Source organism: Lepidochelys kempii, chromosome 1, assembly GCF_965140285.1.
Source record: "Lepidochelys kempii isolate rLepKem1 chromosome 1, rLepKem1.hap1, whole genome shotgun sequence".
NCBI classification, from domain to species: domain Eukaryota; kingdom Metazoa; phylum Chordata; order Testudines; family Cheloniidae; genus Lepidochelys; species Lepidochelys kempii.
This window is the reverse complement of record NC_136380.1, coordinates 179,032,431-179,049,520: the sequence shown is the minus strand read 5'-3', so window position 1 is coordinate 179,049,520 and position 17,090 is coordinate 179,032,431. Positions and strand designations below refer to the sequence as shown.

The 17,090-nt window shown below is 39.9% G+C and overlaps 1 protein-coding gene across 11 annotated transcripts in view; it reads right to left on the bottom strand.

The window, feature by feature from the left end:
- ROBO2 (roundabout guidance receptor 2) overlaps positions 1–17,090 on the bottom strand; it is a 643,837-nt gene that overhangs the window by 179,994 nt on the left and 446,753 nt on the right. For all 11 annotated transcript variants that reach the window (XM_073303863.2, XM_073303872.2, XM_073303897.2 and 8 more), the window contains exons 4-5: positions 16,471–16,591; positions 5,063–5,201 (exon numbers count right to left, since the gene is read on the bottom strand). In XM_073303863.2, the coding sequence (XP_073159964.1) occupies positions 5,063–5,201; positions 16,471–16,591 (260 nt within the window). The remainder of the gene's footprint in view (positions 1–5,062; positions 5,202–16,470; positions 16,592–17,090) is intronic.

Genomic DNA, 17,090 nt, shown 5'->3' with positions numbered 1-17,090 from the left:
CTTGTGGCCCTGCTACACCCTCTGTTCCCCCTGGGGCCAATGGAGGGTGCTAAGACTCAGAGAGAGCTGACTTCTGCAGGGTAGACTGAGGAGAGCCTACTCTGCTTTATGGGTTACTTGGTAAGGAGCCCTGTAACTCCTGCAGTGGAACCAATTAAATGCCTGGTATAGGAGAGTATGCATGGTAGGTGGGTAGCCTCCCCTGTGGTAAAGTTTAATAAAAGGTGTAATCTGCTGCTTAATTCCATACATGTGTCAGTCCTCATTTTCCTGCTCTGTCCACATCAAGCCTTCCCTGAACTGCCTCATCAATGTATCTCAGCCCTGACCTAAAGAACTGAGGCCAAATCCCCAGCAGGTATAAATCATCACAGATCTATTTACTTCAATGAAGCTATGTCATCATGGGGCGGAGGGGAGACAGGGAGGGTGGGGTTGCTCTAGTCCTCTCTCTAGAAAGAACAACTTTCACACCCTTCAAATCCTCAGCCTTCCTGATGAGACTGCTGACAAGTGTCTGCCTGTCAGCGTGACATTGATCCCAGAAAAAAAAAATAATGGAATGACTGATACTAGCTAACTAAACCAAAGGACTCAACTAAAAGAGTTAAGGAAAGATTGGCATTAATTATGTTACTGTAACATACACACCTGGGTGTGGTATTCTGTGCCATCTCGTGGTACTGAGACCACTTAGAGACAGAGATTAATGAGTCTGCTCTATAGCCTTAGCTAATGGCCATATGGCTTTTAGCTCATGCAATAGAGGCTCACGCACTAAGCTCCAGAGGCCCCAGATTCGATTCTGCCCACCGACGACAGGGAATCTGTTGGCGTTACAAGTGGGGGCTTGTCCAGGATTTCAACTGGGAAGCCTCCGAAGCTTGGGACGTGTTTCCTCAGCTACGGGAAGTATGTAACCCCCACGCCCCCCTAGGTGTGCTGTTCTATCCCCTCTGGTGGCATCGAGACGACTTAGAGACAGAGATTAATGAGTCTGCTCTTCAGCCTTAGCTAACAGCCATATGGCTTATAATACATGCAGTAGAGACTCATGCATTTAGCTCCAAAGGTCCCAGGTTCAATCCTGCCTGCCAATGACTGGGATCTGTCAGCGTTGCATTACCAACATGAGTTTATGGAAAATATATATTGCCGAAAAAACCTTAATATAATATACTCAGACGTCTAAAAAGCATTTGACTTGGTATCACAATTTTTGATAAAGAATATAGAATAATACAAAATCAACATGGCACATATTAAATAGACTAAAAACTGGTTTACTGATAGGTCTCAAAATGCAATTGTAAATGTGAGATCATCATCAAGTAGGTGTGTTTCTAATGGGGTCACAGAGAGATTGGTTCTTGACACTGTACTCTTTAATATCTTTATAAATGACCTGGAAGGACACACAAACTCATTACTGATAAAGTCTGCAGATGATGCAAAAATTGTGGAACTGGTAAATAATGAAGAAGAGAGGTCACTGTTACAGAGTAATCTGGATCGCTTGGTAAGAGGGGCACAAGCAAATAATATTTGTTTCAACAAGCTAAATGTAAGGTTATATATTTAAGAACGTAGGCCACATTTATAGGAGGAGGAAGAATCTATCCTGGGAAGTAGTAAGTCTGAAAAAGACTTGGGCATTATGTAGAAGGTCAGACTACATGATCACAAATGGCCCTTTGTGGTCTTAAAATGAATGAATCTCAGTATCATTGTAGCGGCTTGTGATGTTCTAAGGACTAAGATGAAGATTCTAACACTGTACCTTCCAATTATAATTGCAAAAACCTGTTAATGCAATGTTAAACTGCACTATAAAAACACAACATCTGGAGTATTCTCTGGTGGCTAAAGCTGGTTATGATCAGCATGTTAGCGTGCATCCCCCTTTCATTTACGTAAACAATGAAAACCATTTTTGTGTGTGTATATATATATAAGAAAGGCCTGTGGATGTTTTAAAATGAAACTTTTACTAAGAATAAATCATATTTGGATATGAAATTAAAGGTAATGCATCTTACAAATGTTAAAATATGAAAAGAAAGAGAAGAGCATATAGGCAGTAACAATGAACATGATCTAATGAAATATAAAACTTAATTGCAAACCACCATCAGTTCAGCATCTGGCATTTCTACTTACAAGACTGACATAATAGGAATAACAATGATTTTTAAAAAACACCTGAACACAATAGATGCCCTAAGCACGAAAGTATACACAGTGAAACAAAAATCAAAAACAAAAGGACATCTTGATCTGCCCACACATCAAAATCCCAAGTTTGATGTAAACATTCTAATAATAAGCTTCCCTGACAGTGGTTCTCACACTAAATATACACACATTTGTTACTGCATTTGGAAAAAAAGCTCTGTCAAAAATCTCCCCTTATTTTAAACGGGAAAGTAAAGATATATTTTAATAGCTATAAACATGCATCCTATTCAAATGGTAAGTTCAGCATGAGTAATGAATTTAGGGTTATTTGTCCTGTTCTGTTTTTTGTCATTTTATTAATTTTTTTGGGTGGTAGGAGGAATTAAAAACCCAATCTTGCAAATATTACTTAGAGTATTGTTGCCACCATGAATTGCTACAACTGACTTCAGTGGACCTGTGCACAACAGTAAATGCTACATTTGGCAACAGTGTTTGCAGGATCAGTTCCTAAAATATCAGTCTTATCACATTAGATGCAAATGTATTACAGTATACCCAAATTCAAGATGTATTATCATTACATTAGTTTTGATGTCACAATACATCACTAGTAGGAACATTACAGGAAGAAACAAATTCCAGTTAACACATTTTTAAAAGAACTCCTTAATTATTATTATTATTATTATTTGGTGAAAAAAGAAAATCCAAACATTAAATATTTAAAAATCCAGAAGATAGGAGTTCTTTGTTAGCCTGAAATCTTTATCAAACTTAGCAGTTAAAGCAACAAGATCAGCATTTTTCTACTGGTGGGGTATGAGTCAAAAGTAGATCATGAAGGAGCAATAGATTGGTCAGACCCTCCAAACCGAGAGCAGCAAAATCTTTGGATTAATATGTACGCATCCAGGAAGAAAGAGTGGTATGTTTGTAGTAGATCCTTTGCAGTATGGTTTTTTTGAGTACCCCATTTCAGACATCTTAATGGGGTCTGATTTTCAGATGGTGGTTGCTGAGCATTTTCTAAAAATCAGGACCCTTTAAGTTACCTTAAGTTAAGCGCCCAGAAATTGAAGCACAGGAAAACTGAGGCCTGCAAAGGCTACCCCCACTCTGTGAGCTAAGGTTGTGACTTCCCTGCTCACAGGCACATACACGCAGTAACTTGATGACCGCTAGTGCAAGCATAAGTGGCAATGTAGCTGCGGTAGCAAGGGCAGCAGAAGTGCAGGCACAGCTTAGCTGCGCGGAGTATTTCCCCATCCGTTTCAGCAGCGCTTCTACTCTGCACAGCTCAAGCGTGCCATGCTGCCATTGCCCGTGCTAGCACCACAGCTACACTTCTATTTCTACCCGCGCTAGCTCTCACTGAGCTCCCGCAAGGGTGTATACACGAGCAGGGAAACGAGACTCCTGGCTCATAGTGCAGGCACGGTCAGAGTCCCTGTTGACAGTCACTTTTGGTCAACAAAGGAAGGTGTTAAGAGGCCCTCAGTCTACCAAGGGGAAGTCAGGGTGGGGATAAGTAAAGTTTACCACATGTCAAACAACATGTTCTTTCACAACATCTTTTCAAAACGCAAGCTCATATGAGGCATAATGGAGCGAGCCGCAGAAAAAAAACCCAGACATTCATTTACTGATACTTCAGAAAAAAACAAACCGCTTAATACAATCAAATGTCCATTTTCAGGAGAGAGTATTATTCTATTGACTCGGCACTCAACAATGAAATACCAGCACATGTTTCTGTGCTATTTTTCATGTCACTTTACCTGTCTATATATAGAACATTTCTAGAAGTACAAGCAAAGACAATATAATGGGTATGACACAGTATATTGTTTATGTGGGAGATGAACAAGGGGCTAGATGATGAATGCAAACTCCCTTTAATGTTATTTCTGCTTGTATATCGACAACAACATGTCACGACCAAACATTTTACCATTGCTGGAAATATGAACACTGCTTTTGTTTGTGCTTGGTCAGGTAAGGAGAAAAGTTTGGTTGTTGAATACGACTGCTCCTGCTGATTCTCCTCCCAGTGAGACCAATGAGAGCTTTGCAATTAATTTCAATGGGAACAACCTTAATGTGTTCACAGCTGGAGTTTTCTCCTTCATCATTTGCTCAGTCCTCTACAGTTCTAGCACTTGAAATTATTGTACAAACATTCACCTCTCTATTAATAACTACCTTCTCAAGGTGTTGCCTTATTTTCCACTTTCACTGGGGAAATATGTTTTTCAAGTTAAACTAAGTCTGTTGTGTTAGTGGCTTCCTGCCTTTCTTCCTGCCAGGACATCTGTTACTAATGACTGAGCCCTCTTAACTTTCTTTTCTCTACTTCTGGCATTTTGTTTCTTTCTTTCCAAAATATTCCAGAAAAGACAGAATTACTTTCTAGCCTCAAACCATTGTGTAAGACTGGATAAGAGCCAGCAAACCCTTCCAGCCTACCTTATTTTTATGCCTTCCAACTACTGTTTCCAAGTGGTATGTAAGCACTCTGGTCTGTTTGCCCCCTATAGAGCATCTGTAAGTTATTTTCTGGAATATCAGCTTTCTAAAGTACTTATTATTGTTTCTGGGGGCTCATCAGATATGTTCTTCAAGTGGAGTGAATGCCCATGTTGACAAAATAACTCTCCACCACTCTTCTCCCCAAGACCCTCTTCCATGGGTGATCATACCCCAACTGGTTTTCCTTAGTTCACCAGATCAGGAGCATATTTGATAGGGTAATTTGACCAACAGGCAATAAACCTGATTACCTATTATATCTGCTTTCTAGGGTTTTACACTAGAGAACAAAGCAATCAGGGTTAACCAGAGAGGAGAGACTGACAATGAGAACAAGAATGGTTACTCTTACCTTCCTCTTGGCAAATCTACATCATCTTTCTTCCACCGGACTGTTGGCTGGGGATCCCCCTGGACCTGACATCGGAATTCTATTGCCTCTTCCTCCAGAACCACTTGGTTAATTGGTCTCCTGAGAAACGTGGGTCGTTCTTGAAAGAGATTTTAAAATGATATATAGTAAGTTGGGTTGACTACATTAAAATATTACAGGTATAGATATAAATGAATTGATGATGTTGTGATTAATGAGAATGGGCACAGATACACTCAACAGTTGAGAACAAGGAAGGAAAGTCAGTGGCTGCCACAACAGATTCCGCATGAAACATAAAAAACTGTATGCCACAGGAGCAGCAAAACTACATAATCAGCTGCCACAGAAAAAGTAGCTTAAGAAAGAGAACAAATATTTTAACTGCATCTACTCTAGTTCCAAATATGCAATATCAGGCTACGAAATACTAAATCTATGGCTACATTGTGAGCAGCCATGCAGGGTCAAAGGGGGCAAGCAAAAAACATCCCATTCTTGCTAATTTCACAATCGGCACACAAAGTTACAGTTGCATTCCCTGCACTCTGGGTAGCGTACAGACAGTTTGTGGGAAATGGGAATCGGAAAATGGGGCAGGGAAGTGGGGTCACTGCCCTCCCCCTCTGCACCATGCCACAGAGTAGGGCGAGTGCACCAGGATCAGTAATCTGCTAAGAGACGGAGTAGATTGCCAACCTACCATGTACAAGGAGCTGCCCAGACAAAGATTCACAGAATCAGAAAAATGTAGGGCTGAAAAGAAACTCAAGAAGTCATCAAGTCCAGTTCCCTGGGCTGAGGCAGGACCATGTCAACCTAGACCAGCCCTGACATGGTATAGAATCAACACTCATGAGGAAGGCACCAGAAATATTCTGTGTATGGGGCTAGAGAGGAAACTGTAGTCAGCCAGGGGGAGATATCACCCTGAGCAGGAAACAGTTGGAGCAGCTCCTGAATCTGCAATAGAAACTCCCATCCAGGAGATCACAATGCCCACCACTACAGGGAATGCATTGAACTCCCAGGGTAAGCCTAACAGAGTGAGTCTGATTCAGCTATCCAGGTAGAAGGACTCGTAGAAAACTGCTACTCAGACAGAAGGTACTGTTGAACTTTTCCACTTTGAGTTGGCTCTGGAAGAAGTTATTCCCAGGTGCACTATTTTCCTTTTGATCCCTTATCAGAAGAGCCATAAGAAGGCCCACAATGGGCAGGGGCCCCTTTGCAAGGATTAAGAAACTGAAACTGAATATAAGCCACCCAGTGTAGATAAGTTGGGATGGTCAGCGGCTCCCACCAACTGGGATAAAAACTTAACGGGGCTCTTTTACACCAGCCCCGGGGCACCCATGAAAAAAAAAGGTGGGTGCAGAACAGCCCCTGGCAGCTCCCCCAATCAGTGCCTCCTCCTCCTCCTCCCCCCAGCGCCTCCCATCTGCCATGGATCAGCTGTTCCGCAGCAGGCAGGAGGCGCTGGGGGGAGGAGAGAAGGTGTGGCATGGGGCGGGGCAGGGAGAGGCAAGGAAGAAGTGGGGGCAGACGCAGTGTGGGAGCAGGAAGAGGCAGGGTCGGGGTGAGGCCTTCGGGAAGGGGTAGAGTGGTGGCGGGGCCTGGGGAGGCACATTAGAAAGTCGGTGCCTATTGCAGCATCTCAGAATTGGATATTTTCCACAACTGTTAAGAACTTGCTGGAAAATAAATAACTGCGTAAGTGCAGAGCACAGTTATCAAGGACATTCAAATTACAATAGCTGTTATTTCCATTTTGCCATCATCTCTGCATTTTGCATAGTGCGAATGAGGGAAAAAAACAAGTTTTTTCTTTTGTTGTTTTCTGCATTTTGTATCACTCAGACAGGCCCCTGAGTATGTCCAATAGCTAATTATACAGCTATAGAGTGATCAGAGTGAATGCCATTGGCAATGCAAATAACATCCTTTATGTGAGTTTAACTGGATTTGAATCACCTGCATAACTTGCTTACAATATTAATCTCTCAGGAGACAGAACGGTGCTTGCCAGTGCATGATAAATGAAATATGTTTCTCACACAGGCAAGTCAAATCCAGTTTCAGATCAGAACTTTGGAAAATATGACTTTTTTTTAAAGCTTTGGGCATAAATAAAGTCTAGTGGTATAATTAAACGAAAGCTTATGCTCAAATAAATTGGTTAGTCTCTAAGGTGCCACAAGTACTCCTGTTCTTTTTTCGAATACAGACTAACACGGCTGCTACTCTGAAACCTGTCATTAAACATTGTAATTCTGTCAACAATATTCAGAACACAATATATCTGAGAAAATAGCAGGAAAGGGTGATAAATTAAAATCACAGCCACATATAAAATTTTTAATGTAGCCATTTTAAAAGCTTGAGCTGAGTAAATAAAGTGCCCATTGCCCAAGCTATGCTTTGCAGATGAATACTCTTTGAAGAGGACTATAAAGTAGGTCATGGTTATATGTCATGTCAGCTAGTTGTACTATTACTAGTGTGACCTTTATAACTTCAGAAAAAATTTTGCTTACAGTTATAAAAGTGACTTGTTAATGTAACCAGAAAACCAGGTAGACACCTACAATATGCTGCAGCACTTGAGGCAAAAGCCTACAGAACTGATCCTACCCAGATAAGAAGGAGAATCCTGTTCTTTCTTTGGAGGAGGAAGATCAATTATTAGGGCCCTACCAAATTCACGGATCATTTTGGCCAATGTCAAGGTCATAGGATTTTAAAAATTGTAAATGTCATTATTTCAGCCATTTAAATCTTAAATTTCATGGTGTTGTAATAGTAGGGGTCCTGACCCATAAAGAAGCTGGTCTCCCCTGTGAAATCTGCATAGTATTGGGTAATAGCAAACAAAAGATCAGATTTCACGGGGGAGACCAGCGTTTCTCAAACTGGGGGTCCTGACCCAAAAAGGGAGTTGCAGGGGTGTCACAATGTTATTTTGGGAAGGTCACAGTATTGCCACTCTTAATTCTGAGACCAGATTTCACAGTCTGTGACATGTTTTTCATGGCCATGAATTTGGTAGAGCCCTACCAACGATTCAGTACTCGACTGAATGCACCCTACATTCACATCCTAAACACGACTGTAATAATCTTTGTACAAATATGTCTTGTGAAGTATCATTTGAAAACTATTAACTTACTGAGCCAATAGTATCATGGTGAGATGTATGTAGCAACATTATATGTAAAGTTATGAACATAAACTGAAATTATGACTGAAATGGGATTAACAGACAAGTCTGGGGACTGGATAAACCTGTTTCTCAAAGCCAAAAGACAAACTGGCACCTCTAGTCAGGTGTCATCCAAGTTAATGGGCAATATCCTGTCAAGTGGCCATTCTTTGGCAAAGAAGAGAGGCAGTAACAGATCGATCTACATTTTAGCAAACAGCAACCTGGAACCTCTTTCACCATGAGAATCAGTGACTCCAACCTCACAGTGGGAATCAACATTATCTAGGGCTCACACTCAGGAAAATGCATTTCAGAGGTTGACTGGACTATAAAGGTGAGGAACAAAAACAGCCCATGTATCTCTCCCTCTTTCTTTGTCACCTAAGACAACAAAGGAAGCTACCATTTTACTTTGGGAGAGATCCTGACCTGAAATTTGGTCAGTCCTGTTGCTGGGAGTGTGCGGTGAGAATTTTATCTTGAACCGAGTCTAGTCTGTTAAGTTTTAGCTATTAGAAAGTGGTTTATCTTTATTTCTCTTGTAACCATTTCTGACTTTAGCACCTTGTACTTGTACTCATTTAAAAGTTATGTCTTTGTTGTTAAATAAATGTGTTTTATTCTTTAATCAAAACCAATCCAGTGTTGTGAATGGCTTGGTAACTCCAGTTAAAGTAGCAACACGTTGGATATTTTTGCCTTACAGAAGCAATGGACCTAAAATATCTGAACTCTCCAGGAGAGGGCTCGACAGTGCAGAACACATGTTTTGGGGTGCAAATTGGGAGTAGGAGTGTGATGGGGTCATCCTTCAAGTAGTAACCAAGTCTGTTGGAAGCCAGAGTGTGGCTGCTGTGCTGCCAACAGGCTGCTGGGTCAAAGTTGCTGGACCAGGGCTGTAGCCACACACAGACATTCATGGTGTGACCTGCTGGCTGGCAGGCTGATTGTGAGGAACCCAAGTTGAAAGCTACAACAACAAAGCATTGTGAGGCACTCAAGGTTGTAGGGCAGAGGGGACACACCCTTTCACTGGTCTGGATTGCACCCTGGAATGTGACACCCAGTACTTACTTTTCCTTTATTTAACTAATTACGTGTATACTGCAGTCCATTAGAGAGGCCCTGATGGCCCTCAGATATGTGTTACTGCCCTCTATATGCCCCTTAAAAAAGTTAGATGATCATGTATGGGAAGTCAAAATCTAATAAAAGCAGTCCTAAATGCTTTAATATCTTTTTCTGCCAAGACAATTGCTGGAGTAAGGGATGTAACGTGTCCTCTACTTAAATTTAAAACTGTTTTCTCTTTCTTTATTGGAAAGAAAATCATTTTTACGGTGTTTTCGTCTTCTAGTAAGAAGCATGACAAACCTGTTTAAGATGCTTTTTTAAAAAAAATATTGCAAGGGGGGGGGAATCTGCTTTTTCACCTAGAGATATTGATGCAAAGGAAGAACATTAGAGGCATTTTTTTCCCGATCTCAGCCAATGGAGTGAATATTTTGTTAATTGTAGCATGATTTGGATTACTTTCCACCCTAATAGCCTCAAAGCTCTCATTGCCAAAAATGAGGCCATAGGAGATGAAAGGATGAGTGTGGGTCATGCTATGTTTTAAAAGGTTCTTAGTGTATGCTGAGTGAGCAAGTGAAAATATGATGACAAAAGCTGGTGGTTCTGTATTTAGGACGTTCTTCCCAATTAATGAACACTTGATATATAGAGAATTGTCAGAATACTTTAGTAAAGTCCATCTTGTAGCCACAGAACATAGTGCTGACTCAAGGGCTATAAGAAGGAGAAAATTGGGATCTCATATCTTCAGTAAAGTTCCTTCTTCCAGGGGTATTTCTTTTCCAAATACAGTGTAATCCTTAATGGGCAACTCAAATTCTGTCCCTACGGCTGTTGACCAGGCAATGTCTTTCTAACAAAGACACTTCCTTACCTCATGCTGACTCAATAACAAACTTCATATAGCTTAAAATAAAAGGCTGAATTCAGAGATGCATCTGTCTTAGAGGAATCTAAGTGGCATAACTTACCTCCTTCTAGCACCCTCTCTAGTTGTGTTTCACCAACTTAAATTCCCTCTCAAAGTCTTTAATTACTTTGACTTTCTCAGAGCCTGAGAAAAAGCCTCCTGAAGTAAATGGAAAGACTGCCAATGAATGAGCTTCAGATGAGTCCCTTAGATTTAATGACAACTTATTCACACCACATACAGCATATGCATCCTTATGCATCATCAATTAATCGGACCCTTAGAGTCCAAGATAGTGGCAAGGAGCAACTCAGGCTGAGATCTTTGATGAGAGGAGTGTAGGAAGAGAAGCAATTGACAGAAGACAGTGAGAATAGTAGTTTCTATGATACTTAACGTATACCTTCTGGTTCTTCAGACTGTGAGAGGGTATAAGTGGCTGTATGCAAGCCTAACTGCTAACAGAGCACAACTGAGCGCACGATTGTCTGGCTACATTCTCCATCATGCTGAGCTCTGCTCAGCACAGGAATGGAGTGAGGGGGCAAAGGTGCCTTTTATGTCAATTTTGATCTGGCCTGTTCAGACCTGGGCACAATTTAAATCAAACTAATTTATACCACTTACACTTCTGAATTTGGTCTTTAGAATTTAGAGGCGGGGGGGGGGGGAAATGAATCCATAATAAAATTAAGTAGCATGCTGCCTTTTGTGATTGAAATTTGTTTAACTGGTCATCCACTGATCCTAGATTCTGTGACAGTATTCTTGCTCTCTTGTTGCTCTGCTGTGAGATAACACCTGGGAGCCTCAGAAGACTCAAGCAAGCAGTAACCCTTGAAAGAGAGGACTGCCAAAACCTAATGCTGTTCTGGTGTCACCACTCAAAGAACAGGACTAATTTTGGGATGTGCTGCTTACATAACTGGTTACATTTATCAAATGCTACTGTGAAAAGTTGGACAATTTCTGCTTGCAGAAGATTCAGGATTTGACTAGGGAGGACAAAATCCCTGTTTTTACCTCAAAAATTAAAAATGCTGTTGTGGAGTGATTTCATAAAGGCACACAAAAATATCAGTTTTATAAATAGACGGAAAAATGTAACGCTTGTTTTGAGAACAGTTCTAATGGGGATATTTCTGAATATTATTCAGTAATACTTGTGCATCTCCGTGGGAGGGTTCTGAATACTGCAACCTATCCACATCCCCTTCTTGCCATCTTTTCTCTTCTCCTCTCATTCTTTTACTATCCCTTTTATTGTGTTTTCATTTATTGCTTTATTTAAGGTGTTGGGTTTACGGGCTTTTGTTTTTAAAATCCCAGACATCCTTGATGTTCCCATCAAGCCACTGGTCACCACCATGTGGATTCAGTTTTTCCAGAGGCATTGTCTCAAGCTAAATTAACTGCACAGGGAACCTGAAAACTATCAGGAGTGACACACAAAAGGTATTATAGAAAAACTTTCAGAGCCCAAAATAAGCTACAACTGATTTCTGAAAATGTAGTACGGAACTATCCTATTTCCTAGTAGGGTAGCCACATGCACTAAAGCTTGCCATAGGGTTTTCTTTTTCTTTTTGTTTTGGATTGGGGCTTCTTTAAAAGGGGAGAAGGGTGGTTAATCATCTGATTAATGAACTTTTCCATACCATAATCAGTACTTGCTGTATATTTGCCAGTAACATTAATAAATCCTTTTAATTTCCCAGTAAAGGCAGATTCATTTCCTGTCCTGGATTTATTTTAAGTATCAAAGCCAACATTTTTAAACCAACTCAATCAGGCAATCCATATTTAGGCATCTAAACATGCCTAACTTTCAGCATCGAACTTTGAATATATTGGCCTGCTGGAAAAATATGGACAGCAAGGGACTTCTAAGAACAGATTTCCTTATATAGACTAATTCAATTATGTGGGATCAAAACTGCTAATGTCATTTACCATTGCCTTTATACAGTACTAGGAAGGCAGGCATAGAATGTACTTTACTGGTTGACTGCTATGCTTATATCCTGTAGCAAATTTTCAGACTATTGTAATTGACTACATAAAAGTTTGAATATTAAGGCAAACCTAATACTTGTCATGCCTTTGCAGTATAGGAATTTAAATGTATTTTTCACATAATTTTATCCCTAGTATTTAATTCCTTTAACGAGATACGGGAATTGTAGAGCTTTGTAGATTTGAACTTCAATCTGTTTAGTATCTACAGGGATCGTGACCACAAATTACTAGTACTCAAAGTAATGAAGAAGAGCAGTCCTCTCTCTCTCTCTCTCTCTCTCTCTCTCTCTCTCTCTCTCTCAATCTCTAATATTATATAATAATATAAAATAATGTTGATGTGCTAATTGTAATGGAAACTATAATCCAATATTGGTATTTCTTGCAAGGTGCAAAAGTAGCATTTAAAAAAGTTATGTGCTTTCATGCTTCGTCGATGCAGTAAGCAGAATGGTAGTTTACAGTCCTGTAATACTGCACCATGGCAAATCCACAGGTAGTCATGGAACTTCACTAAAGGGAACCCTTTTCATGCTCACACTTTGTCTGAAATGGAGAAACAAATCTTGATCTGTGTGTATGTGCGAAGACCAATAACATTGTATACCACATTAGATAAGACAAACAGGGCCACAAACCAAGTTTACAATTATCTTCAAGCAGAGTTTTCACGAACCCCGTCTAGAAATCTTCTGCTTGTAATGAAGGGTTTTACTGCCAAGACTGGGCGTGATAACATGGCCTGAGAGAACACCAGGGGAAAAGAAGAAATAGGATCAAGAAATGAGAGGTGATAATAGTGCAGAACTGAAGCAATCTAACAACTTGTTTATAAGAAACTTAGCATTTCAGCACAGGTAATTCCATAAAGAAACTCGGATTTCTAATGATGGTATTGCAGAAAACATGATCAACTTCATCTTAGTAAGACAATGCTGGAAAACAAGTGTATTAGGGTCTACAGAAGTCTGAATGCAAACTCAGACCATCAAGCGGTGATCAAACTTCATATTTCAAAATTTTCAAAAGTAGCCAAGACAGTTTATAATATCAAAGTTTTGAAAAAATACAGACACTAAGGTACCCTTTCAGAATATCATTGGTGGACATTTTGCCCTTCATTTAAACCTAGATGACACAACAATAGAACAAGTCTGGGCAGAGCAAAAAACCATCAATCATGCAACAAGTGAGGAGGTTTTAAAGATGAGGTTGTATCCAAAAAGGAAAAAGTGGGTCACAGGAGAGATCAAAAACCCATCAAAAAAGAAAAACATATCAAGAACATTGGAAAGCTGAAGATTTTACTGAGCAGAAAAACAAATAGATCAACAGGGAACTAAAATGAATCGTGAAAAAAAACTGAGAAAGAATGGCTTAAGAGAGAAGACAAAGAGCTTGAAAAACTGCAATGGCTTGAGAGAGAAGACATGGAGCTTGAAAAAACTATTACAGAAGTTAACACCTGCAACAAGTCAGCTACGTGATGAAAGATCAGCTCAAAAGATGGAAAGAACATTTTCATCAGCTACTCCACCTGAATAGTCAAGTTGACCCAGATGTCCTTGAGACCATCAGCTACAAAGGCAACAATGAAGAACACATAATGGAAGCAGAAATTAAAGGTGCAATGAGGCCCCTGTAAAACAACAAGGCCCCTGGTCCACAGAGCGTACTACCTGAAGTGTTAAAGCATGGTGGAGAGGCACGGTCATGCTCCATTACAAACTATTTAACATAATTTGGGCAAAGGGTGAAGTCCCTGAAATCTGACTATGCTCAATCATTGTACCAACTCTTTAAAGAAAGGTCATCTGATTGATTGCAATAACTACCAAGGAATAAGTCTTATGATTATTCCTAGCATGGTATCCTGTAGATTGATTCTCAGCTGAATGAAAAGAAGAGCAGAGGAAATCCTTTCTGAGTCACACACTGGCTCTAGACCTGAGCACTCCACAACAAATCAGACAGTTGTTTTTGGTAAAATCTTGACGAGACACACCAGGTTCAATGAACCTCTGTTTTGCACATTCCTTACCTTTAAGAAAGCATTTGACTCTGTCAACTGAAAGGCTTTGTGCAAAGTACTCAAGGGATACAATGCTAGCAGCAAGCTTACTCAAGTATTGCAGAGTATGTATAGCCTTGCTTGGTATGCAGTAAGGGTTAATGGAGAGCTGACAGAGTGGTTTGAAGTGAAAACTGGAGTCAAAACAGAGATTAATACTCAGTCCGATACTTTTTGCTCTAAACATAGAAAATATTTTGTCCAACTTTCTTAGTAACATTGATGGAGGCTGCAGGATATTGGGGCAAATTATCAATCACCTTGACCTTGCAGACAACATTGTAATGACAGTGTCTCAGGAGAAATGCAACCAATAAGCAACAATTAAGCTGTGCACAAGAGCCAGAGAATAAGGATTAAAAATGAATGAATAGAAGACAAGGCTACTGGTAACATCAAAAATCAAGAAACAGGCAAAGTTATTCATTAATGGTGTAGACATTGAAGAAGTAGACAGCTGCTGCTACTTGGATTAACACGTCAACATGAAGATGACATTGATAACCAGATAGCTGCTGCCAGTAGAACGTTCGCATGCCTGAATAAAAATATTTGGAACCTTAAATCAGTATCCATGACAGTTAAAACCAGATCATATCCAGCACTCATTGTGTACACATTATTTTTCAGTTCCAAAACATGGGTTCAGACAAAGCACCTGCAGCAAAAGCGGCAAATGTTTGAAACGAGGTGCCTGCACCATATCATAGGCATGACGAGACTAGATAGATTAAGAAATGACAACATCCACAGAAGTCTGAAAGTGCAGTGAGTCACTACAATCATCAAAGGGCACCAGATTGGCCATGTTGCTAGAATGACCCCATGCCAATTGCCTAAAATTATTCTCTATGGGAGAGAGTAGGGTGAGAGAGGCTGTGGCTGTTCAAGGAGAAGGTGGGATCACATGGTATATAAAATCACCCAGGCAACACCCCAACAGTCTCAAATGGTGGCTCTAAACAAATGTGTATGGAATCTGTTTATAACCTCAACTCAACCCAAACTTGGCATTGGAAAAAGGAAATGAGGATGATATTAGATAAGAGATATTTAAATTAGGAATGTATATTCCACAATACAAAACTCGAGCCATACCATCAGACAAAGATGCAGCTTGTAAATTGGTATTCTCTATGGGTGTTCTATTTTGGAAGACTGACTGAAGTGGTATGCCTTGGAGTCCCCATGTTATTTTAAGAGACTCTAACATGAGCAAATATTAGCGGGGTTTTTTTAATTTTGTCCGTCCAAGACCTCTTAAGTAGTATATACAGAAACACTGTTAATGGTAGACAGAAATATTACCACTGCAGTGTTTGCCCCAGCAGGATTTTACAACCTTGTTTCTTGTCCAGTTGTTAGTCAGATGGATACAACTGTAAATTCACTTCTGTATTCTCCCTCCATAATCTCCTGGTAGGGCAAAATGACCTGGTTGATTCCTTGCTCGAGTCATTACAGTTTGAAAACTCCATCATCCAATTACCTTATTAGCTTTTAATTAATTCAGCAGCATCAAGAACCGAATTGATGCTTGTGACTTAAAGGATGAAGGGTGGACATGGGGAATGGGGGTTGGTGCCATTTTAAAGTAAAATGTGATAAACTCATGAGATCAGCTTCTTAACTATATAGATATTTTTATCTAAAGACTTTGTACAGTTGATCCAGCTCCTGTGTGCTGTGCTTTGATCTCAGAACCCTCTGGGAATAAGAAATTATTTAAACCGTCTATGTTGGTCCAAGTCTCTGCTAAGCAGATACTGTATTAAAAGTGGCTCAATTAGACTCGGTAATTTTGTGGAGGAAAGCATTATCTACTGGATTAAGGTTTCTGAGTTTATGAATTTCATCAAGGACCTCCAATTAGATTTAAACTATGCACTCACAAAAATGACTGCTTCATCCCAGCTCCTAACTTATAACATGTAACCCTTGAAACTTGTGCTTCATGGAAAATTGTGAAATGTAGCCTGTAAATTAGCAGTTACTCTGTCTTTTGTTACCCTGACTTTGTCACCTGCTTTGGCTATTCAGCTAGATCAATTCAATGTTTTACATGTGTAGTAAAAACAAAACAAAAGCCGAGGAAGTAGTTTTACCAAAGACAGTCAGCTCTGCTGGATCGCTGTCTCGTTCGCCAACCATATTGGTACCAACACAAGTGTACATGCCAGCATCACTTTTCCTCGTGTTTGAGATCATTAGTTTCCCACCTCGTATCTGTTTGAAGCAAAGAAAAGACATTTTAATTTACATAAACAATCAAAAATAAAGGGAGGCTCTTAGATTGCAAAGATCTCAAATATGGTGGGGGTGGAGGGGTCTTTTGTTTTTTAAGCCTTGACTTTTGTTGTTTAAGGGTTATCAGCCCATCTATTTGGTATTGAACAATACCAATACTAATTTGCTAGTAGGCTCTTCTGAAGTATATTTGACCCTACTTCTGGTCTTGTCTCAATTTTTTGTTTTTGTATGATGCCCTTATATTTCAGAACAATTACATTTCTTGCTACCTTTCTTTGGTGATATATGCTGCATCTGGTACACTATTTATAGTATACAAATTTGTAAGCCTACCGTACTGTAGTGGCACTTTAAAAGGAAGCCAGTTTTACCTACAGCAAATTGATCTCAGAATCTGTAGTATTCCCTTGTACTCTCTGTACTTACAAGGCCAGATTTTCTCCTTATTTCTTACTGGTGCAAATGGGATGGAATC